The sequence below is a fragment of the Stegostoma tigrinum genome, chromosome 26 (assembly GCF_030684315.1).
Source record: "Stegostoma tigrinum isolate sSteTig4 chromosome 26, sSteTig4.hap1, whole genome shotgun sequence".
NCBI classification, from domain to species: Eukaryota; Metazoa; Chordata; class Chondrichthyes; order Orectolobiformes; family Stegostomatidae; genus Stegostoma; species Stegostoma tigrinum.
In genome coordinates this window covers 43,347,589-43,373,273 of record NC_081379.1, presented here as the reverse complement: position 1 = coordinate 43,373,273, position 25,685 = coordinate 43,347,589, and the positions used below count along the sequence as shown (strand labels likewise).

General features: G+C 41.1%; 1 protein-coding gene across 4 annotated transcripts; it reads right to left on the bottom strand.

The window, feature by feature from the left end:
* Nucleotides 1-1,769: 1,769 nt before the first annotated feature.
* On the bottom strand, nucleotides 1,770-20,083 carry LOC125464199 (peptidyl-prolyl cis-trans isomerase FKBP8-like). 4 transcript variants are annotated; one of them, XM_059654848.1, is made up of 6 exons: nucleotides 19,893-19,914; nucleotides 19,616-19,788; nucleotides 19,407-19,484; nucleotides 16,391-16,489; nucleotides 6,069-6,178; nucleotides 1,770-2,780 (listed from the first exon to the last, which is right to left on the bottom strand). In XM_059654848.1, the coding sequence occupies exons 2-5, from the start codon at nucleotides 19,667-19,669 to the stop codon at nucleotides 6,101-6,103; spliced, it is 309 nt and encodes a 102-aa protein (XP_059510831.1). In that variant the 5' UTR covers nucleotides 19,670-19,788; nucleotides 19,893-19,914; the 3' UTR covers nucleotides 1,770-2,780; nucleotides 6,069-6,100. The 4 variants fall into 4 exon arrangements, with proteins under 4 accessions (XP_059510831.1, XP_059510828.1, XP_059510829.1 ...); XM_059654845.1 differs by having other exon boundaries at nucleotides 19,616-20,083; XM_059654846.1 differs by lacking the exon at nucleotides 1,770-2,780 and adding an exon at nucleotides 5,653-5,704 and having other exon boundaries at nucleotides 19,616-20,083.
* Between the last annotated feature and the right edge of the window lie 5,602 nt (nucleotides 20,084-25,685).

Below are 25,685 nucleotides of genomic sequence, written 5' to 3'. Positions count from 1 at the left end.
CATTCCTGACTGAAGAACAACAGAGAAGGCACTGAACATTCAGGAAGACATATCCAAGTTGTAATTTTGAGAGATGAAATTTTAAGTTTTCTTTTATTAATATAGTTCATATAAGTGGGACTTCTATCAATTGTAAAAGCATACCACAAGAATTTTGTTACATTCGGGAAATCAGTAGTTAAGAGGCGAATTATCTGGTTTGTGAGTAGCTCTGCTAATTTGTTCACTGTTAGAGTTAGATAAATAAGTTGTTCCAACCATTTATAACAGATTGGGAGATGAAAGGCAGGTTATACCACTTTTCACACTTTAACAAATTATGAGATGAGCTTCTCTGGGTGGTTTGGTTTTAGTTATTAGAGGGGGGGGGGGTCATGATCTGCTTCATAACACAAGAGATGTCTCAGGCTTAGGAAGCCATGCAGGAGGTGGGCTAATAGTTGGCCTATTAGTTAACAAAGAAATAATCACACATCATTGAGTAGCCTTTCCCTATCCTCTCTGTCCTCTAGCCAAATTTGGGCTGCTGATGGGGAATGGTGTGGCAATTTTGTGCTATACCTACCATAAAAATCCAGTCCCTGCATAGAGTTAACTCAAGATTGTGTGCTGTGATGCATAGTTCCTCTTAAATCTATTCTGCACATTTTGTGGTGTTAATTACTTTAATACAATATACAGCATTTAAACAACCCAACCATCATTTTCAACAAACTCATCAATACCTTTCATTTTTATTTTTGTTTGCTATTAATAATAAAACCCAGGAGTGATTGTTAGAGCTCAAGCCATCTCCCTGATGTATTGCCACCTCCTTCTCCATTACTTGGAGAAAGGGGCAGTCAGGTGACTATAACACACGTGATCCTGGCAAACAATTAGTTAAGGCAATTATCAATATTATTGGAAATTTTTTTATATAGACTCAAAGGCATACTGGACCTCCAATTTGTTTGCTGCTTAGAAAGTCAGAGCATTGTGGAACCTTGGAGTTTAAAATAAGGCAAATGTGATGATTTAAGTTTGAACCTGAACCCTCATGCTTTCTGCCTGCAAAGGCTTGCAAATTAGCTACACCTCAATTATAGACAGATTCACAAGATAGTGCTAGGCAGGAGGGATTAATGACCCGTCACTATCTTATGTTGCCCTCTTTTTCTCCCCATTTAGATTAGTGGCACATTGCTTTCACAGTGAGACTGCCAACTGCTTTTTGCTTAGGACATTGTGATTGCTATCCATCACTGCCTCTCTCCTCCCTCCTATCCCATCCCTAAACTAACACCTAATTGGTCAACAAAGATGTATCTGCTGCTGTAGCTACCAGAAGATCTGTCTTGGTTTTGTGCTACCCTCACACATTCATTGCAGCTTGTCTGCAACCCCTCATGACACTCTGAACACAGACAATCTACTCATTGGGCATCTCCCACAAAGCTAAGCTAGCAGGGCTAGGTTCTAGAAACACTCTTTGTTGAATTCTCAAAGTCCTAGCAAAATTCAACCCTGCATTTCCATGACATTTCTGCTCTTGCTTTATTGGTTGTGGAGGCCACAGGTTACTATCTAAGTGAACTGTGAGAGTTGCTGCAATGTATCATGGAGACATGAGGAAGCATTTCCATATGCATGCAGGTCAGAAGTAACATTGTCCTTGTTTAGAGTTACCTTGAAATGCATTGATATTTATTTTGAAGAGAACTCCCAGTCATTAAGTCACTGTCAGAAGAATTCCAAATATAGTTTACTAAATTCAACATAGTGGTATATTTAAATATTTACACCAGTCATGAACATGCTCTTTACAGAAAGGAACTGCATTATTTTGATGTAAAATGCATACACTGTCTTCAGGATCAGTGAACCTAAAAAATGCATACACTGTCTTCAGGATCAGTGAACCTAATTAATGTATAAAATAAATCACAGCTTTGTTTAGAAATGTGGTTGGACATACAAACACCAAATGACCCTTAGGAATTTGGTATGAGCATGGATTGAAAGAAAATACTTTTTAAAACATCAGCCCATTAAGTGGGTACGCCTAAATTCTGCACAGAGAATACTGGGTACCTGACACAGTTCAGAGATGACTTAATAAATTGCAGGAAACAGAAGAGATGATTAAGCAACTGGCACTGAGTTACTTGTGAATGACTGAATAAATGACATGTCATTATATGGCAATTAATAGATGTGAAGAAATTACATTCAGAATTCTACCTATCTGAACCAACCATACAGCTATAGATAAATTCCAACCAGGAACAGGTACATTTCTACTTCATTAAATAAAAATCTAGTGCATACAACATTTATTGTTCAGGCCTGTGCCCCTTCTCTCTTTGTCTCCCTCTCTCTTCCTTTTTCGTCTTGATGAGATATTGAGTGCAGAAGCAAGATGTGTGAGCCACATGAGCAGGTGTTCAATTCAAGTCAATGAAACAATGTTGTTTCATCTAGCAACTAACGTCAGTTGTAGATTCTGGATTTAAATAACAGCTTAATAGTTGACTTCTTCATGGATTGTGGGCTAGATATTGCTAATGGCCATATCAATGGACAGATTGGACATTTTGCAAGATGTTCCATTGTCCATTGTTTTAATTGGAGCATTGGACAAGTCAAAATTAAATAACAGAAGAGGACAGGCATATCACACAAATATTTTAAGCACGGTGTTAATAGGAATTTCTAGTTTTTTTTCAGTCTGGGCACGATAATACCTTTAAGGGATGTAGATGAATCTCCTAACGTATAATCAGAATACATCTGGGAATCTGAGAGAAAAAAATTACAGAATGCTTAAATCAAGAAAAAAAAAACAGTTCATGACCTGTATTAGAGGTACAAAGTTACACTTCAACATGATAAGCCATAGTCCATCTAGTGCTCATTTTAAATAGTAACTATTAAACATATTACTAAATTTCATCAATTTGTTTTATATACTCCTTTGTAGAGGTTAGACAGGGCAGGTTAAATATAGCTTAGCAGTGCTGTACAGACAGGAGAATTTTAAGACATGTTTAACACTCAGAAGATAAATAGTATTAAATTTAGCAGTTAAACTTGACTTGAATCCGATATGTCTAATCAGTTTTACAATTTCTATTACTGTCTGGGCACTTACAATATGAGCTTATTTGTGCTGAACATATATTTGCAACAGTTACTAAATCGTCTGGAGGAAGGCAGTATAAATCAGAGACTGCATGAAATAGTTACATGATAACAAAATGTGAGGCTGGATGAACACAGCAGGCCCAGCAGCATCTCAGGAGCACAAAAGCTGACGTTTCGGGCCTAGACCCTTCATCAGAGAGGGGGATGGGGGGAGGGAACTGGAATAAATAGGGAGAGAGGGGGAGGCGGACCGAAGATGGAGAGTAAAGAAGATAGGTGGAGAGGGTGTAGGTGGGGAGGTAGGGAGGGGATAGGTCAGTCCAGGGAAGACGGACAGGTCAAGGAGGTGGGATGAGGTTAGTCGGTAGCTGGGGGTGCGGCTTGGGGTGGGAGGAAGGGATGGGTGGGAGGAAGAACCGGTTCGGGAGGCAGAGACAGGTTGGACTGGTTTTGGGATGCAGTGGGTGGGGGGGGAAGAGCTGGGCTGGTTGTGTGGTGCAGTGGGGGGAGGGGATGAACTGGGCTGGTTTAGGGATGCAGTAGGGGAAGGGGAGATTTTGAAACTGGTGAAGTCCACATTGATACCATATGGCTGCAGGGTTCCCAGGCGGAATATGAGTTGCTGTTCCTGCAACCTTCGGGTGGCATCATTGTGGCAGTGCAGGAGGCCCATGATGGATATGTCATCAAGAGAATGGGAGGGGGAGTGGAAATGGTTTGCGACTGGGAGGTGCAGTTGTTTGTTGCGAACTGAGAGGAGGTGTTCTGCAAAGCGGTCCCCAAGCCTCCGCTTGGTTTCCCCAATGTAGAGGAGGCCGCACCGGGTACAGTGGATGCAGTATACCACATTGGCAGATGTGCAGGTGAACCTCTGCTTAATGTGGAATGTCATCTTGGGGCCTGGGATGGGGGTGAGCGAGGAGGTGTGGGGACAAGTGTAGCATTTCCTGCGGTTGCAGGGGAAGGTGCCGGGTGTGGTGGGGTTGGAGGGCAGTGTGGAGCGAACAAGGGAGTCACGGAGAGAGTGGTCTCTCCGGAAAGCAGACAGGGGAGGGGATGGAAAAATGTCTTGGGTGGTGGGGTCGGATTGTAAATGGCGGAAGTGTCGGAGGATAATGCGTTGTATCCGGAGGTTGGTAGGGTGGTGTGTGAGAACGAGGGGGATCCTCTTGGGGCGGTTGTGGCGGGGGCGGGATGTGAGGGATGTGTCGCGGGAAATGCGGGAGACGCGGTCAAGGGCGTTCTCAATCACCGTGGGGGGAAAGTTGCGGTCCTTAAAGAACTTGGACATCTGGGATGTGCGGGAGTGGAATGTCTTATCGTGGGAGCAGATGCGGCGGAGGCGGAGGAATTGGGAATTGGGGATGGAATTTTTGCAGGAGGGTGGGTGGGAGGAGGTGTATTCTAGGTAGCTGTGGGAGTCGGTGGGCTTGAAATGGACATCAGTTACAAGCTGGTTGCCTGAGATGGAGACTGAGAGGTCCAGGAAGGTGAGGGATGTGCTGGAGATGGCCCAGGTGAACTGAAGGTTGGGGTGGAAGGTGTTGGTGAAGTGGATGAACTGTTCGAGCTCCTCTGGGGAGCAAGAGGCAGCGCCGATACAGTCATCAATGTACCGGAGGAAGAGGTGGGGTTTGGGGCCTGTGTAGGTGCGGAAGAGGGACTGTTCCACGTAACCTACAAAGAGGCAGGCATAGCTGGGGCCCATGCGGGTGCCCATGGCCACCCCCTTAGTCTGTAGGAAGTGGGAGGAGTCAAAAGAGAAGTTGTTGAGTGTGAGGACGAGTTCAGCTAGGCGGATGAGAGTGTCGGTGGAGGGGGCCTGGTCGGGCCTGCGGGACAGGAAGAAGCGGAGGGCCTTGAGGCCATCTCCATGCGGAATGCAGGTGTACAGGGACTGGATGTCCATGGTGAATATGAGGTGTTGGGGGCCAGGGAATTGGAAGTCCTGGAGGAGGTGGAGGGCGTGGGTGGTGTCACGGACATAGGTGGGGAGTTCCTGGACCAAAGGGGAGAAAATGGAGTCCAGATAGGTGGAGATGAGTTCGGTGGGGCAGGAGCAGGCTGAGACCTTGGGTCGACCAGGGCAGGCAGGTTTGTGGATTTTGGGAAGGAGATAGAAACGGGCCGTGCGGGGTTGGGGAACAATGAGGTTGGAGGCTGTGGGTGGGAGGTCCCCTGAGGTGATGAGGTCATGAATGGTGTTGGAGATGATGGTTTGGTGCAGTTTTGGACACCTTATCTGAGGAAAGATGTTCTGACTATGAAGAGAGTTCTATGAAATTCTAACAGGAGTAGAGAGGGTAATTGCAAAAAATGGTATTCTCAATGAGCTGGGAGTTTGGAACTGGGACCATATTTAAGGATACAGAGTAGGCCATTTAGGGCTGACATAAGGGGAAATTTCTTCACCCAGAGAACTCTGGAAGTCTCTGCCACAAAGCAGTTGAAGCCAAAACATTGGAAGTGCTTTTGAAATGTAACCAACATAGGCATATCCCCAAATCCTTCGACAAATCACCAACTGGACGGATGAGCTTGTGCAATTACTCTTCAGAGTACAACATTGTCTTGAGTTCTGGTGAGCAGAGGTCAAATGATTTTTAATCAATGCTATTTTTTTCACTGCTGGCAGAATATCTTATCAATTCATGTTACTGTTATCTAGAATCCTAAAATTAAACTCTGGACATACCTAAAGAAATTACAATTCATTTTGGTCTTTAACTTTGGATATTATGACTTGAGAATTTGACACCAAATCATCTTATGAATGTTACATTCCCCTCACTATAACTCAATATCTCACCTGGAGCTCAAGCTGCAGATCACACACTCCTGCAAGATCAAATTTTTAATTAAATTGTACTTGTCCTTTCTGAGCAGTCTAACAATCAGCTCAATATTTGCTTTATAAAGTTCAATCAATCAGTCCAACGTACCGAAATCAGCCTCTGAAAGGATCAGCAGCTCTTTAAATCTCTTGGTAATCTTCTGGTGTTTCTTGTGTTTCTGAATGATTCTTTGTTTTATCAACCTTACTATCTTCAGCCTATGGCATTAAGAAATAAATGTCTTAGTGTAGCTTCTGTTAAGCATTAACGCTACCCTAATTCCTATTGCAATTGAGAGTGGGAGGTGCACGAGGCAGGACAAAAGGGGAATGGAAGGAGTAGTTGGGGAGAGAGGGATTCCTGTCCTCACTTTGTCATCCTCACTCACCCTCCACTCCATTGTCCTCACAGCCAACTTTCCTTCTCTCCCCTGCTAAACTCCGTTTCAAGAGCGTGCTTCTTTTTTGCACATATGCAGTTCCTTTGTGTATTACATCATTGGAATTTCATGTAATGGTGCAGCATTTTCAGATTAGCATGCATGCACAGTTGTAAGAAATGCTGGGTATCAGCAGACACTGGCTAAACAAATCAGTCTCCACCAACGTTATCATTTTATTAAGAAAAAAACCTGAAACTAGGGCATGAAGAAATTCGCTTCTCTTATTTAATTCATACATGTATACTAATTTCACAAATGAGGAGTCAAAAGACTCCCCTCTCAGTTGCATAGCTTAGAAACACTACGAATCTAAACTTGGAATACATACTGTTGCTCAAAAATGATTGCTAAAATATCGAGCAGAGTAGAAAGGAAGATGAACAGAAATTGCCGGAGAAACTCAGCAAATCTGGCAGTATCTATGGAGAAAAAGCAAAGTTAGCATTTTGAGTTCAGGGACCTCGCTTTTGGTTACTAGACTGTAAACATTAATTCTGCTTTCTCTCCATTGATGCTGCTAGACCTGCTGAGTTCCACCAGAAATTTCTGTTTCTGCTTCAGATCTTCAGCATCCACAGTTCTTTGTTTTATTTATAGCAAGATAATTTTATGACAGACTTGGAACTCTGCCTCTTCCTCCCATCATTTCATAATACAGGACTGGTGATAAGGAATATTTGGAAAACAACCATTCATCAAGAATTCCAGAATATCTACAGATTCTACAACTGCTGAGGATACAAGTTAACCATAAACAATTGTTGTCTCTGGTTAAATATTTAAAATCTCAAGAACTGTTTAACTACATAACCTTCATTTTCCCTATCTGAATCAGATACACAGTTTTAAAACTTATTTTATGTCAATATGTATTTGATGTCATTTCTTTTAAAATTCAGGATTAGTGGATACTAAAATTCCTCTCAAGAAAATCTTGGTAATCAGCTCCTTCATTTTCTAGAAAACTGCGTGGATGTTAAGTGCAATACCTGCATACTAAAAAGAAATAAAAACATTTGTCTCAATGATTAAATATATTAAAAAGAGGATAATTGATTTCTCCCTCCTTATCTGGTCATAATAGTTCCCTTTGGCTGCTTTGTCCATTATCTTAAATCTGTGTCCCCCTCATCAGTGTCCCACCCTGCAACAAAACAATTTCTCCTTATTTACTTCTGTCAGGGCACTTCATAATTTTGAACACCTACATTAAAACTCCCCTAGTGTAGAAATACTTTATTTTTTTCTATACTTGTATCTTCTACTGACATGATGTCTAAAGGAGGCATCTATACAGCGAATAGAAAATGAAACCCAGGCCAATAAGGAGACTGTCAGAAAGCTGCAAAATTGGAGATCAGAAATGCTAAGAGTAGTGTAAGAAGGAAGCATGAAAATATTGCAATCAAAAGGCTCCATAAATATTTCAGTAAAAAGAGAATAGTATAACTCTGCGGGTTAGAGCAGATATGAGATGAGGGAATCACAGAACATAGAACATTACAGTGCAGTACAGGCCCTTCGGCCCTCAATGTTGCTCCGACCTGTGAAACCAATCTGAAGCCCATCTAACCGACACTATTCCATGTACGTCCATATGTTTATCCAATGACCATTTAAATGCCCTTAAACTTGGTGAGTCTACTACTGTTGCAGGCAGAGCATTCCATGCCCTTACTACTTTGAGTAAAGAACCTAGCCCTGACATCTGTCCTGTATCTATCACCCCTCAATTTAAAGCTATGTCCGCTCGTGCTAGCCATCACCATCTGAAGAAAAAGGCTCTCTCACTGTACACCCTATCTAATCCTCTGATCATCTTGTATGTCTCTATTAAGTCGCCTCTTAACCTTCTTCTCTCTAACAAAACAGCCTCAAGACCCTCAGCCTTTCCTCATAAGACCTTCCCTCCATACCAGGCAATATCCTGGTAAATCTCCTCTGCACCCTTTCCAATGCTTCTACATCCTTCCTATAATACGGTGAACAGAACTGTACGCAATACTCCAAGCACGGCTGCACCATGACCTCATGGATCCAAAACTCAATCCCTCTACCAATAAAACCTAACACACTGTACATCTTCTTAACAACCCTATCAACCTGGGTGGCAACTTCCAGGGATCTATGCACATGGACACCGAGATCTCTCTGCTCATCCACACTACCAAGAATCTTACCATTAGCCCAGTACTCTGTATTCCTGTTATTCCTTCCAAAGTGAATCATCTCACGCTCTTACACATTAAACTCCATTTGCCACCTCTGCAGCTTATCCATGTCCCTCTGTAACCTGCAACATCCTTCGCATTATCCACAAGTCCACCGACTTTAGTGTCATCCGCAAATTTACTAACCCATCCTTCTACGCCCTCATCCAGGTCATTTATAAAAATGACAAACAGCAGTGGCCCCAAAACAGATCCTTGCGGTACACCACTAGTAACTGAACTCCAGGATGAACATTTCCTATCAACCACCACCCTCTGTCTTCTTACAGCTAGCCAATTTCTGAAACAAACTGCTAAATCACTCTCAATCCCATGACTCCGTATTTTCTGCAATAGCCTACCATGGGGAACCTTACCAAACGCTTACTAAAATCCAAGTACACCACATCAACTGCTTTACCCTCATCCACCTGTTTGGTCACCTTCTCAAAGAACTCAAGAATGTTTGTGAGGCATGACCTACCCTTCACAAAACCGTGTTGACTATCCCTAATCAAATTATTCCTTTCTAGATTATTATAAATCCTATCTCTTGTAATACTCTCCAACACATTACCCACAACTGAAGTAAAGCTCACTGGTCTATTATTACCAGGGTTGTCCCTCCTCCCCTTCTTGAACAAGGGGACAACATTTGCTATCCTCCAGTCTTCTGGCACTATTCCTGTGGACAATGACAACATAACTATCAAAGCCAAAGGCTCTGCAATCTCCTCCCTAGCTTCCCAGAGAATCCTAGGATAAATCCCATCCAGCCCAGGGGACTTATCTATTTTCACACTTTCCATAATTGCTAACACCTCCTCCTGGTGAACCTCAATTCCATCTAGTCTAATAGCCTGTATTACAGTATTCTCCTCGACAGTATTGTCTTTTTTCTGTGTGAATACTGCCAAAAAATATTCATTGTAACTAACTTGTAACTCTCAAGCACCCTAACTGAGCCTTCACATCTCATCTTTACATAAGCCTCCTTCTTCTTGACAAGAGATTCAACTTCTTTAGTAAACCACAGTTCCCTCGCTCGACCACTTCCTCCCTACCTGACAGGCACATACTTATCAAGGACACGCATTAGCAGTTCCTTGAACAAGCTCTACATTTCAATTGTGCCCAGCCTCTGCAATTTCGTTCCCCATCCTGTGCATCCTAAATCTTGCCTAATTGCCTCATAATTGCCTTTTCCCCAGTTATAACTGTTGCCCTGCGGCATAGACCTATCCCTTGCCATCGCTGAAGTAAACGTAACCGAATTGTGGTCACAATCACCAAATTGCACACCTACCTCCAAATCTAACACCTGGCCTGGTTCATTACCCGGTACCAAATCCAATGTGGACTTACCTCTTGTTGGCCTATCTACATACTGTGTCAGGAAACCCTCCTGCACGCATTGGACAAAAACTGACCCATCTAAAGTACTCGAACTATAGCGTTTCCAGTCAATGTTGGAAAGTTAAAGCCCCCATAACAATTACCCTGTTACTTTCGCTCCTATCCAGAATCATCCTTGCAATCCTTTCCTCTACATCTCTGGAACTTTTTGGAGGCCGAGAGAAAACTCCCAACAGGCTGACCTCCGTTTTTGTTTCTAACCTCAGCCCATACTACCTCAGTAGACGAGTCCTCATCAAACGTCCTTTCTGCCACTATAATACTGTCCTTGACTAACAATGCCACACCTCCCCCTCTTTTACCACCTTCCCTGATCTTACTGAAACATCAAAACCCTGGAACCTGCAACAACCATTCTTGTCCCTGCTCTATCCATGTCTCTGAAATGGCCACAACATCGAAGTCCCAGGTACCAACCCATGCTGCAAGTTCATCCACCTTATTCCGGATGCTCCTGGCGTTGAAGTAGACACACTTCAAACCACCTTCCTCCCTGCCGGTACACTCCCGTGACCTTGAAACCTTATTCATGACCTCACTACGCTCAACCTCCTGTACACTGGAGCTACAATTCAGGTTCCCATCCCGCTGCTGAATTAGTTTAAATCCTTCCGAACAACATTAGCAAATTCTTCCACCATCACCACCACCGCCCGCGCCCGCGCGCCCCCCCCCCCCCCCCCCCCCCACCCCCAACCCAACCAAGGATATTGGTACCTCTCTGGTTCAGGTGTAGACCATCCTGTTTGTGAAGGTCCCACCTACCCCAGAATGAGCCCCAATTATCCAGGTATCTGAATCCCTCCCTCCTGCACCATCCCTATAGCCACATGTTCGCCTGCTCTCACTCCCAATTCCTTGCCTCGCTAGCACATGGCACGGGTAACAAACCAGAGATAACAACTCTGTTTGTTCTAGCTCTAAGCTTCTACCCTAGCTCCTTGAATTTCTGCCTTACGTCCCCATTCCTTTTCCTACCTATGTCATTCATGCCTATGTGGACCACGATTTGCAGTTGCTCCCTTTCCCTCTTAAGGATCCCAAAAACGCGATCCGAGACATCATGGACCCTGGCACCTTGGAGGCAACACACCAACAACAAGTCTCTCTCGTTCCCACAGAATCTCCTGTCCCCCTAACTATGTAATCCCCAATGAATAATGCTCCCCCCCTTCCCTAATGAGCAGAGCCCTGTACCCCATGGCTTACCCTGGTATGCCATTCTCCCCCCCCCCACTATATCCAAAATGGTATACTTGTTATTGTGGGGAATGGCCACAGGGATCCCTGCACTGTCTGCTGTTCTCTTTCCATCTCCTGACTGTAACCCATCTACCTTTTTCCTGTATCTGAGGTGTGACTACATCCTTGTAACTCCTTTCAATTACCCCCTCAGCCTTCCAAATGATCCGAAGTTCGTCCAGCTCCAGTTCCCTAACACTGTTTCCGAGGAGCTGGAGTTGGGTACACTTCCCGCAGATGAAGTCAGTGGGGACTCTAGTGGTGACCCTTACCTCCCACATTCTATAAGAGGAGCATGCAACGGCCCTAACATCCATTCCCACTGTTCTGAATTCCCAGACAGACTATTGAAAAAAAAAACTAGTAACCTTACCAAATTGGCACTGAGAATCTTTTTTTTTGGGTTGGAGCAGGACCTCCACCTGGTTGGGAGACACGACCTAAGTAGTGTTTCGGATAAAGCAACTGCCCAAATATATTAGAGATAATAAGGTGCAGAGCTGGATGAACACAGCAGGCCAAGCAGCCTTCCTTCTCCTATGATGCTGCTTGGCCTGATGTGTTCGTCCAGCTCTACGCCTTGTTATCTCGGATTCTCCAGCATCTGCAGTTCCTATTATCTCTAGCCCAAATATACTACCTCACTTACTCAGCCGTCCCGTGTCCTCTCCTGCTCAATGTGCGCTCTGCCTATTCACGAGGTAAGTTTTTAAAAGGATTAACTTACCTTCCCGACAGTGCCCTGGTCCTTGCTCTCACTGCTCCCACTGCTGCTGCAAAAATGGAGCAATGGCCTCTGCTGCACAAGGTAGGTTTTTGTACTGGAGAATAAAAAACAACCTTACCTTCCCGTCGACACTCTGGCACGCGTGTATAGTGTATAGTAGGGCAACAATGGGGGAGATATTAAATAATGACCAAAACTTTTCTCTCAGCAGTGAAGAAACAGCTTTCAACTTTCCCCTTGCGTACAGCTGCTCAGCTATTGTCAATATTTACCCTAATCTGCTACCATCCATTTCAAGGAAAACCAACAGCAACACTATTCAAACAGTTAGACAGAAGAATCTTCACAGACATGCAGAACAAATCAATAAATAAAAAGCTGAAAAAGTAAATTATATTTAAATTATGTACACCAAGACATACAGATAGGGTGAAGGGACAGAGTTAAAATCAGTAGACAGAATAAGCAAAGAAGATATTTGATTTTCGTTTTTTAAATTTGCAAAAATAATTTGAGGGGATGAGATTCAACGTTACTAAAGAAAAAAAGTTCAAGGCAAAAAAAATGGTAAATTACACTTATTATGCATTGGAAACTCATGAATTCCTGAATAGTAGCCCTAACTTTTTCAGTCCATATTTGCATTGAAATAATAGGTAAGTGGCCTATGATCATACCATTACAGTGCTTTCAGTGCTGAATGAACTGGCAAAGATTGCAAGAGAGTTTTCTGTGGATGAGCAGTACATTTGAACACATGAATGAGGATCGGGAGTAGACAATTCGGCCACTGAGTCTTCTTTGCCATTCAATAAGACCACGGCAGATCTGATTGTAAACTCAAATCTTCATTACCGCCTATCCCTAATAGTTTTTCACCTACCTGCTTAAGAAGGCTCGATCCACCTGTATTAAAAATATTCAAGGATTTTGCTTCAACCTCCTTTTCGGAGGAGAGTTCTAAAGAGTTATGACCCTCAGAGAAACAATTTCACCTCATCTTGGATTTAAAGGCAACCTTGATCTTTAGTGCCCAGTTCTCCTAAAACAGGTAATAGTCTCTCTCCATCTACCCTACAAAGACTTAAGTTTCAATTGACCTGCTTTTTACTGCTCTAAACTCTAGTGAATACAAGCTTGGCACATCCGACCTTTTTCCATAAAACATAATAGGTATTAATCCAGTAAAACTTCTCTGACCTGCTGCCAATGCATTTACATTCTTCCCTAAATAAAGTGGCCGATACTATGGACTATACAATACAATATTTCCATATGGTCCAGAGAGATGTGTCCTGTAAACTGAAGCACAATCTTCCTACTTTTGTATTGAAATCCCCTCAACAAAGAATAACATTTTATTAGTTTTTCTAATTACTTGCAGTATCTGTATACTAATCTTTTGTGATAGATGCAACAGGACACCCAGGATCTTTCTACAATCTCTCACGATTTGGATAATATACTTTGTTATTCCTGCCAAAATTGATAACTTCACATTTTTCCCACATTATGCTCCATTTAGCAGATCTATGCTCACTCATCTAACCTATCAATAGCCCTCTGTTGCAACCTTGTACCTGCTTCCCAACTTATTTTCCTACTTTCTCTGTATCATTAGTAAATTTGCTAACCATACTTCCGTCCCTTTGTTTAAATTATTTTGTATAAATTGTAAAGAGTTGAGGACTGAGCACTGACCCCTGTGGTACATAACTCATGATATGCTGACAGACTAAAAAAACCCACTTATTCCTACTTTCCACCTCCTGTTAGCCAGTCACTAATCTATCTGTGCTAATATGTCACCTCCTACACCACCAGCTCTTATTTACTGCAATAATATTTGATGTGGCACTTGCTGGAAATCTATGACAGTACAATCCAAATTTCCCCTTTATTCATGTTACTTTCTTAAGAACTCCAATATGTTGGTAATTCACGATTTCTCTGTCACAAAACCTCAAAATTGGGTGCTGCCTGATTATGTTGAACTTATTCAACTGCCCTTCTTTAATAATAACATTTTTCTTATGATATATGTGACGCTAACTGGCTTGTAGTTATTGAATCATAGATTCAGAGTTATACAACATGGAAACAGACTCTTTGGTCCAACTTATCCAGATATCCTGAACCAATAAGTTCTCATTTGCCAGTATTTAGCCCATATTCCTCTAAACCCTTCCTATTCATGTACCTATCCAGATGACTTCTAAATATTGCAACTATACCTGCCTTCACCATCTCCTCTGGCAGCTCGTTCCATACACACACTAACCTCTGCATGAAAAAGTTATCCTCAGGTCCCTTTTAAATCTTTCCCCTCTCATTTTAATCCTACAACCTTTACTTCTAGACTCCCCTACCCTGGGGAAAAAGACCTTGGCTACTCACCCTATCCGTACCTCTCATGATTTCATAAACCTCTATAAAAAGGTCACCCCTCAGCTTCCAATGCTCCAGGAAAAAAAGACCCAACCTATTCAGCATCTCACTATAGCTCAAATCTTCCAATCACAGTCGCATTCTTGTAAATCTTTTCTGCATACTTTCAAGTTTAGCAACATCTGTCCTCTAGCAGGGAGACCAGAATTGAATATAGATTGTAGAAGTGTCCTGCACAGCCACAACATGACGTCCCAACTCCTATATGCAGTGCACTGACCAAAGAAGGCAGGTGTGCTAAACTCTTCCTTCACCACCCTGTCTACCTGCGTTCTTTCCTTTTGGAATGCAGGAGTTGCATTTTCTGCCTCCACTCTTTCCCAAATCAAGGGAGTCTTACTATCTCACTATTCACATCTTTTAGGATGCTGAGATGAGCAAATGTCAAGCACGTGTCAACGCGCAGGTCCTTCAATTTATTACATACACTTCTCTAGTGATTTTGATTTTCCTGAGTTCCTCCATCCCTTCCATTTCCTGATGTATTTCTGCCTCTGGGATGTTACTCACATCCTCTGTAGTGAACACGTGAAGTAAAATGGAAAATATCATTTATCTATAGTTTCCTTATTTTTCATTACTCACTGTCCAGTCTCTCTTTCTATAAAACCAATACTCACTCTCTCAGCTCTTACTACCCATCCTGACATTTCTAGCTAGCTTTCTCCCTGAAGTCCAGAAGGTGCTGCCAATGTACCCAACAACATTGGAGAGTGCTAATAGTGTTGCTGTTATTAATACAGTAAAATTTAGGCCTATGCCTTGTCCTTATTTTTCACAGAGGAGACTGATGTTGATACCATAGACCTACAAGAAAAATTAAATAGTTACTGCAAAAGGAATATAAAGGTATGAAGACCAAGCAGAAATTAAATGAGGTTGATGTGGGGGGAATAAAATCACTGTGGTCACAATGGTACAGCAACAAGAGCCAAATAGTTTGTAACATTCCATCATTCTTGATTAACAAGAAAATTAGAACATTAGATAAATAATTCAAGACGTGCATTTCTACGTAGGCCTTTTCTAGTGATTTCTATCGATTGAATTTCTGTAGCAAAGCTCTGCATTGTTCATTACAACTTTGGCAGAAAATAAGCAAAAATTCAGAAGATGGGGTAGGGAAAGTCAAGGAGAGTGACTGTCAGAAAATAAATTCCCTTCACCCTCTGGAATATTCAATTCTGTTGTGCTGAGCAAAAAGAAGAACATTAAATTTGGGACATTGGACAATTTGCCACAGGAATGAGCTGTGGTTTAGTTGTTAGAAATTTCACCTCGAAATCAGAAGGTAATGAATTTAAGTCCCAGACTCAAGACAAAAAAAAAAACAGTCTGGTATTCTGGTGCAGTACTGAAAGGGTACTGCATTTTTGGAGACTTTGACCTTCACATAGGATATTAAACTGAGGCTCTGTCCACTTTGCCATGGGGATTTAAACAATCCCATGGCACAACTTCAAACAATATTTTTGTTGCTCTGTCAACATCACAAGGTCGGATGATCTTGTTATCATCATGTTACTGGTTTTGGTCCTTGCTGTGTAAAAATGTTCTGCTGCATGCATGTCCTAAACAATAGCAGTGATTATACTTCAAAAATATTTAATAAACTATAAATTGGCCAAGTTGACCGATAGTTTTGAAAATCTCTTCATATATACAAGGAATAATGTCCATTTATTTTGGCACCCACCACAGCCTGAAAATTTCCCCGGCAAGTGACAACATAAACAGACACAGACAAAAGGTGCTTCAAGGATGCTGCAAAATTTAGTTGATGTAAGGAGCACATTATTAAATAAATTGCCCAAGATTATGTTTTGCTGTTTTCTGCTGGCAGGTTGACCTGTTATGAATAGAATATTAAAATTAACAGGCAGAAGTAACATATGTGACTAGCCCATATTGTTTACATCATTTAGCAAAGTAACTTTAAACCTACCAAGAACAGTGGACACGTATTCATTGTTTTAGCATTGCTGGTACCTTCAGATTTTTCTGCCCATTTGTCAAAAACAAGCTTCATTTCCCTTTCAATTTCCTGCAGGAACAAACAGCAATCAAAAGTGTTAGACTGCCCTTTGTGATATATAGCTTAGCAATGCTTCCTATCATTGTAATGTGCTGATATGGAGCAATTTTCCTAGTACAAGGATTTGAAAATTATAAAAGTATAACTGATGCAAGATCAAATTCAATGAATTTACTGGAGACAGAATTCTGTTTTTTACAGATCAGTACTTGGTCAGATTGGGCAAGTTGGTGCCAGCACAATTAATTACTCTTCAGATCGCTTCAGTTTAAAAAAAGGGGCTAATTATTCATGAGCTGCTGATGTGTAAAACTGGCATAGTGAACCAGCCACTAATTATGGAAGCATACAATGTCTCATTGCCGTCATTAAGCTGAAGGGCAAGCCCACACGTATTAATACCATTCCTAAATAGTTGAACAAATAAGTTCCCTTTAACCTTCGGTGAGAGTGCAGTGTCTATAAAGTTACTCATGATTAGTGTGTATGCCATGACTCTATTCCTGACATCTCTGCCATGCTGGCTATGTTGTTCTCTCTGTGATTTTGCCTGTAGTGGCTGAGTCCTCTGATTCTGGCTTTGGTGAATATGTTCTCTAATTGTGTGCTGTTTAAAATTCTGTCCTGAGCTGGCATATTGTCCATGATTCTGCAGTACAGTTTTAATTTGGGCCTGAAGTAATGCCATTGGCAGCCTCGATGATCAGTGATGGTAGATGAATACAAAGCAAACACATCTCAATCAAAAACTGAAAGAACTGCAGATGCTGTAAATCAGGAACAAAAACTGCTGGAAAAGGTCAGCTCTGGCAGCATCTGTGAAGAAAAAAAATCAGTTAACGTTTCGGGTCTGGTGACCCTTTCTCATAACAGTTAACTCTGATTTTTTTCTTCAGAGATGCTACCATATGTCTCAAACACCAACACAAGCAAATATGGGGACTCTGAAGTGCAGGATCCAAGAAGTAATCACAACTGGAAAAAGGAAGTCATTAACTGTCTAGATAACAATTAACAACCCCTCTCAACTACCAAACACTTGCATCAGTGCCCCAACATTGCTGGACCCAATCCATATTGCCAAAGCACCAACCTTCTCTACTGAATCTGACACCTGTTGTCATCCTAGTGACCAACACCCACTCCTCCAACCCACAGAACCCAGCAAATCCTCAGACTTTATACCATCCCCACCGTGCCCTCCCCCCCACCTCTCTCTCTGGAACCTAACACTATCTTCCCACCAAACTTGACACCCCCTTCTCTCAGCACAGTTAACACCCTTCCTCCTCTTTTGCAAGACACACTTGCAGCCCCTCACCCACACCCCACTACCAAACACAGTTGGGCCCAATTCCCCCTATCTCAAACTGCCTCAAACACACCCTGGTGCAAATTCCACCTTCTGTTACCTCATACTTACCTAACATGCTTCCTCTTGACCAGGGGCTGTCAAAGTAGCTAATTCTGCCACTAGGCATTTTTTTTAAAAATTGCAAAATTTGGCAACTACTGCCATGAGAAAGGAGGCATGATTTGCCTTCTGCTGACTCCTGCACAACCAGAGTACAGTTATATTTAAGCTGCACAGCATATTTCTACAGGAATCATGATCAAAGCTTCCTGTTGAAAGATGTGGAGCTCTTTATTAACATTGAAGAAAAGGAGCACAGTGGCAAACTGGCTTATGCAGTTTATGCGAAAACAATGTCACATGCCACAAGATGCATTCTGAAACACCATAGGAAAAATCAATTCCACTATGACCACAGGCTAAGTTAGTTAGTTAGTAACAGGACTTGTGTCCCTCAGTGGGAAGGAATACCACCCTCTGGAACCATCAGACAATTTGATTCACCGGTGGCTCCAGTAGTCTTCATGATGGGTGCTGCCCTGGCTGGAAAAAGCCCAATGGATCTCCAAACTTGAGTAAGTAGGACAGGGAGGTTTTGAGAAGAAACTGGAGAGCTAAGTGTAATCTCTTCTGGGAAGGCTCCCTCTGGTGCACAAAGGGCACTTACCAAAGACAGTCAACACCCCATTCCTGCCTACTTATTTAAAATCTTGTTAAAATAAACCAGGCTGCCTAATCCTGGCCATGTCAACCATGATGGGATGAATAGGGAATATTGGAGTGAATTGGACTTTAACAGGCTCAACTAACTGTTGTTTATTTACTGATATCTGGTAGGCAGGTTGCTGATTTCAGCACTGCCCATCCTCTGTACTATGGAATGGGTGGGAATGTAGTGGTTTGGCACACTTAGTATTTTTCATGCCAGTGTCAAAAGCAGACCCAGCAGGTGTGTTGTATTTAGTCCCAGGTCCCATTCCTGTTTCTAGGCTGCTCCAGGTTACAATAATTTCTGTTTTTGTTACCAATTCTGTGCATTTACACCAGAGTTTCCAGTTAATAGTTCACTCGTTCCTTGATTATTCATGAGACGCTGTTCTAAATGCACAAAATATTGAACCTACCTTTTACCACCGGAAGAAAATAAATATATCTAGTAGCGCAAATGTTGGAAACCAAATGAAACTTGTCAGCAAGTCAGAATTTGAACTAAGACCAGTTTTAAAGTAGCTGTTGATAGTGAATTCACCGGAGTCAGTGACTGAAGGTGCTTTCATCAGGCACAAAATCAAACTACATTCATAAATAATTGAGAGCAGTGCCACACAATATCATTATATACATTACAACATAGAAAATTATGGAGAATACTCTCATAAGAAGCATAATAAAAAAGAATATTCAACAACACAAAGTACACTAAGCAGGAACAAGCTAAGGAAGCACGGAGTATGATTAGAGACAACACAAGCACTAGCAGCAAATCTATGAACAGTAATTAATATCTGGATGCTGAATCCTTAAAAAACATATACTTTTATGCAGTATTTGAGCATCTCTGAGATCAGGCACCTGATTTCCAGGCTCCACTTGTGAAGCTTTTCTGAGAAATTTGATAGAGAGGAAATATTTCTCTTGCAGTTCAAGCACCTGAAACAATTGGAATAATAATTTATACAATTATTTTGCCAGCAGTGTTTCAAAAGAAATTCAATACGGAAATATTTAATCAATAACTAATCAGATCTGTTGAACTAATTTAATATCAAGAACAGGCCTACCTTGCCCTTCCTGAATAAAGCTTTGCAATGCTGAGGCTGATGCTGCAAAACCATGTCGCAGTAGGAAAAAGCATCCTCTAAGTTTCCAACGTTCAGGTGGCAAGCTGCAATATTGCTGTAACATTTCACTTTCTCATCAAGAAAACTTTTCTCATCTTCATAGTCGAGGACATCTGAAACAGTAATGTGACTGTCAGCGCAGCGTGTTGGGCCATAGTCAGCAATCATTATCAGGACTAAATCCTATTACAGAAGCCGACGTTGAAAAACTAATTACATTAACTTGAACAGGACGTCCATGTCCCATCGTCTTTGCGAATCTCCGGACCACACCGAGCGCTCGCGCGCGAAACAGTGCGCGCGCGTGGTAGAGCGCGTGAGAAAAAGTAAGTAGAAGAGTGATAATAAAATGTGAGGCTGGATGAACACAGCAGGCCAAGCAGCATCTCAGGAGCACAAAAGCTGACGTTTCGGGCCTAGACCCTTCATCAGAGAGGGGGATGGGGAGAGGGAACTGGAATAAATAGGGAGAGAGGGGGAGGCGGACCGAAGATGGAGAGTAATAGAAGAGTGAGTGTGTTTATGTTGTATCTTCGTGCGCGCGCGTGTACACGGGAGAGAACTATTCCGGAGAGGAGCCGATTACTGTGTGTGTGTGTGTGTGTGTGTCATTGTAGCAAATATCGACATCATTGCAGTAGTGCATTAACCGCCTTAGCATAAAGCTGGCTATAGCCTGCGGACACTGTGCAAAATGTAATTCACATTCCTTCCGACTTGACCATCAAAATCCACAAGTAAAATATAAACCTTGCCTATTGATTTTTCAATTGTGGTCGTTAAATGATGACCATACTTTTGCTGTTTGATCGTAGCAAACTTTAAGAATTGTCTGGGTCACAAATTAAGTTTTGAAACAAGTTCACTGTAACATTCCAGAATTCAAATTAAACAAATGTTCATATTTAATTTTGCTGTATTGATTGTGTAAATCAATGCGTATTGCTGAAGATCAAACATTTGTTAAGAATGATTCGACTCTCTTAGGACACAGCAACAGTAGAGGAAAAGTTGATTTGATTGTTTTAGCAGAGCATGACTAGCGCAAATCCAGGATCTAAAATAAAAACAGAAATTTTTCAATAATATTCTGTCTCTCTTGAACAACCAAAAGAAATAGTTCAAGTAGATCTAATAAGAATTGCAATGCAATTTCTTGAAATGGAGCAAATTTATGCAAATTTGAACTGACGATGAAAAGAGATACCAACAGTGAAAATTCCTCTGGGTTTGTATTTAGTGAAGAACACCTGCTGAAGCGGGGGTAGAACATGCTTTCGGTCATTTAAGCAAATGCTGAGAGTTTGAATTGCCCTGAAAAGTTTTGGACTATGCTCTTACCAAGTGACTTCCTAGAAGCGCTATCACACCACTGTAGACTATGCTACAGTAAAAGCAGCTATTCAAAATGTGAGAGAACAAGGTGTGGAGCTGGATGAACACAGCAGGCCAAGCAGCATCAGAGGAGCAGGAAAGCTGACGTTTCGGGCCCAGACCCTTCTAAATGTGAATGGTTTGAAACCCTCGGTACAGACAGAAATTTGAAAAAAAAAGGACCAAACCTCTGTGAAATTTGCTAGTGAAGGAAATGATCCTGGAATAGTGGTATACATTGACAAAGTTTGAACAAAACTTAAAAAGAATTCTAAAATAATGCCCCTTTAGAAGTGAAATCCCACTGGAAGGGCACAAAGTTTGAGAGATAAAGAAAGCTTGCAGTTGTGTCAATGATTGTGAATTGATGCACAAGATGTTAATATAGCAAGTCATTAAGGAAGGACTGGTAATGACTTAATTAATTTATATCTAAATATGTAAAAGGTGGAGGGGGGGCAAATCAAGCGATAATATGGAGTGGTATTGTCCCTGCCTGTGGGCCAAGGGTTCAGATTCAAGTCCTCCTTGCCCTGGAGATATGTTGTAGCATATCTGAACAACTTCATCCAATACAGTTAAAATGTGGAACATGTGCCTTTGGGAGAGAGTTGGATTGGTATTGAATTAGTAAACTCTCTACACAAGGACAGTCTATGTCTTTTAGTTGGAAACTGTTAACAATAGTTGCAGAGACCAGTTGCTTAAAAAGGTGGATATTGGAAATTAAGATTTCATTCAGACATAAGACCATAATTCATGTTATTTTGGTGATAAATGGCTGAAACCAATTGTGAACAGGCAGGATACGATTTCCAACTGATGTTCTGTGAAGCTAAACTTTATGATTTATGGAATTTAAAAGACAATATGCAAGTTTGCAAAAAGATTTACTTGGAGACACCTAATTCAGTGTCTGTCTTTATATTGGATTGCGCTCAGATGTCAATCATGGACGGACACATGGCATAAACTGAAACTAAATTTTCAGAAAGAAATGTGCATTCAAAACAGATGTCAGAAACCTTAAAACAAATCCTTGGAAGTCATTCATTCCTAGGAGCCTTCACAACTCAAAGTCATTCAGCATTAGGGTAAGAAAAGGAATTAAAAGTTAAACACATTCCAGATTGTCCACTCATGGCTTCTAAGCATCAAAATGAAAGAAGAATTATAACATGTAAGATCAAGTTTAGTGTCACTGTTACAGCTATGATGGACAGAAATTGGGAGCTATAACAGAAGAATAAATTCCATGAATCCCTGGGGTTTGGTCAATATATACTTCAAATGGGATTCTAAATATTAATATGCAATGAATTGCCCTAAACAGGGTAACAAAGTTTTTGAAATGCTGCATGACAAGATTGAAAAGACTGCAAGGCAGTAGGAACTGTTCCAGTTATAAAAACTTTAGTCCAGTAACAAAAGTAGTTATAGTCACAGAGTCATTTTAGTTGTGCTGTGTTGGACATGTAAGTCAACAGTGTGTGCAATAGATCAGGCAAAACATTATTTTGATTCTTTAAAAATCAAGATTGAAGGAAGGTCAATGAGTTTGAGAGTTTTACTTGCTTCAGGTTTGGGAATCACCAAATACTGATATCACTAACAGTTATAACTCCATGTAAAATAGCTGGGATAAACAACTTTACTTACACAGATATTGTATAAAATGAAATACCCTTATTGTTGAGCAGGCTGTAAATGTAAAAGGCTTAAATAAAAGTGGTATGGAATGCAACTTGTCTGCTGTTTCTGGGAAGTCAGTGGATTTAGTTTACATAATTTGGATATCATTATATCTCTCTAACAAGACCTAACTTCTCTAACTAAAATATTAAAGTAGTACAAGTGGCATAGTTCTGAGGAAGGGTCATTGGACCGGAAATATTAACTCTGATTTCTCTCCACAGATGCTGCCAGACTGCTGAGCGTTCCTCAGCAATTTGTTTTTGTTTTCATCTCTCTGACAATTTTGGGTTGGGGTGAGGGAGGGAAGTTGTCATTGCTGAATTTAAAGTGATGTGTGAAAGTAATGAAAAATGGGTGGATACAACAATGTACAGTGTCTTTAGTAATGGTGTTTCTGAAAGAAATCATGCACAAAACATTAAAATCTTCCATAAAGTCTTTGTGAACCAATCTAGTTGTAAACTAATGTGTGCCCTGGCACCACCCCTCACGTAAAGATCTCTCAGCAAATGTTGACACAACAATCCGTAGCAATTTTTTTTGAGAAAAGTAGAGAATTCCTTTGGAAATGAGTGATCATTTTCCCAGTTTGGGAAGGGACTAGAGTTAAGCTCCACTTTTTCTGAACACTTGAATGCCATTTATGCAGGCAGAAGACCATTTGTTAAGGCAAGAATTTTACTGAAAGTTCAACAAACTTTACAGCTTCATATAAAATTAAATACCAATCCATGGATGGTATATTACAAAAGAGACTGCTAAATTAAAATATAAAAATATGGTGAAATCTTATTTGTCAACTTTTTGATGTGGTTGTTTTGCAATTTCCATTCTTTTGATTCCAGTGGCAATTCTAACAGCTTTTGCATAGGAAGGGACGGACAGGCTGAATATCGATTGCACGCAATTGTGGAAAGGTGGGCAGGGATGGTCAGGAAAGGCTTCACAAATTTTCTGTCTCCAAACAATATGGACAACATGGCCAAAACTGCCCAGAAGTACTTCATTTCCCTCAATTTACCTGATCTACGTTGGGAGCTGCATTGCCCCGTATTCAGATAAGTTTCTTGTGAACTGAATATGCTTTATTTTAAAGATGCATTGTATGTAGAAGAATCCATAGCGCAGCCACAGACACAGAGATCATGAATATTGTTTTATGCCATTTGAAATCCCAAAAAGGAATAATGTCAAGAGAACCTTGACATGATATTGCTATTGAGCAGTAATTCTGAGTCTAACATCACTGGTATCCTCAGCTTCATGGCTAAGATCCACTGAGCCGCTGAAGCAGTGTAGATCTGGAGGAGCACAGCAGGCCGGGTAGCATCAGAGGAGCACGAAAGTTGATGTTTCTTCAGAAAGGAGAACACAAGCTCATTTTGTGTAGGTATTAAAAGCATATTATTCATCTCCTTCCTTAAGCTTTGGAAGTTTCAAATGTCAGCCGGCTACGAAAAGTAATGCAACCCACTTTCCAATGTAGCACAGAAAGGTGCTACATCACATCATTGCAGAAACATTATATTCCTTCCAAAAATTTCTCAGTACTCTTTGTGGTACTGTTAGATTAAAAGCAAGATTTGTGTTACAGAAACTTGGAAGGATTTCATCGCTCTCTAAGTGGCAATGTAGATCAATAATAACAATGATTTACAATTATAAAGCACCTCTGTGATAATAAGACAGACAGACAGACAGACAGACAGACGCACTGGAAGACATATTTAAAGCAAGGAAGAGAGAGAGAGAGAAGGAAGGGTGACAAGTTATTTTGAAGAAATTGCATTGAAAGAGATTTCTAGAGTTTAGGGAGAGGGATACATGGGAAAAGAGATTTAGGGAATGAATTCAAAGGAGCAACATCAACATGGCTGAATGCTATGACATCAATTGTGGGTAGGAGAGAGATATTGGAACGCACAGGTTAACAAGGGTATGGATATTTTCAGGATTTTGAACTTGGCACACCAATAATGGAAGGATGGTGTTAATAGTCCTTGAGATGTTTCAGAAACATTGCAAATCAAATGTGTGGACAAGTAATTACACACTCAGGGAAGGTGGGATTTGAATCTGAACCTTCTGTTCCAGGGACAGAGACATTACTATGACACCGCTGATACTACTTGTAGAGTTGTTGTACATGCAGCAAAACATTGGCCAAATTGGAATTTAGCGTGGCTGAGCATAGGAGGTAAGAAGAGCATTAGAGTCACTGAGTCTGGGGAACCCAAAAGCAAGTCAGATATAGAAATAGGGCTATTGTTAACAGTAACCTATTGTATAATCATACCTTGGTGATGCTACAGTACATCAACTCATTTGTGCATATGAGTAACTGGGGACTGAATGTAGAAATCCATGTATGGTTGTGGATGAAAGGAAGAATTTTCAGTTATGTTGCACCATTCACGACCTCAGGGTACCACAAAATGCTTTATACCCATTTTTCAAACGACATCACTATTGTAATATTTAAGTTGTGTCATCTAGGTTTGCATGCCACAAGGTTCCATAAATATTGACCAGTTTATTTATTTGTTGATTTTGATTGAGGTATAAATATTGGTCAAGTCACCAGGAAGAATTTTCATGCTTCAATATGGTGCCATAGACTGTCTTATATCCTAAAGACACTTACAACATACTGCAAAGAGATTTCTACCTAGATTTCTGCGCTCAGGATTCTGCAGGAGACCTGAATCAATAATTTTCTGGTGTGTGGGAACTGAGGACATAAGCAATGAGGATGGTGTTTATGTTGTGTGCATTCACAGCTTAGACCATAATGCTAATGCCATTAATGTACATAATTTCTAAAGTTTCAGCTAACCATATAGATGAATAGAGTTTTAGGTGGAAACAATTATCCTAAGAAAAATGGTTCATTACCTTTAGCATTTGCATCTATAATTGACAAAGCACAAGTGTAGCAAAT

Coding starts and splice junctions, on each gene's coding strand:
- LOC125464199 (XM_059654845.1), bottom strand. CDS start 19,843: ATGATTGCTGACTATGGCCCAACACGCTGCGCTGACAGTCACATTACT. Junction 19,485..19,615: donor CTTTATTCAGGAAGGGCAAG/GTAGGCCTGTTC, acceptor CAATTGTTTCAG/GTGCTTGAACTGCAAGAGAA. Junction 16,490..19,406: donor AAGTGGAGCCTGGAAATCAG/GTGCCTGATCTC, acceptor TTGTTCCTGCAG/GAAATTGAAAGGGAAATGAA.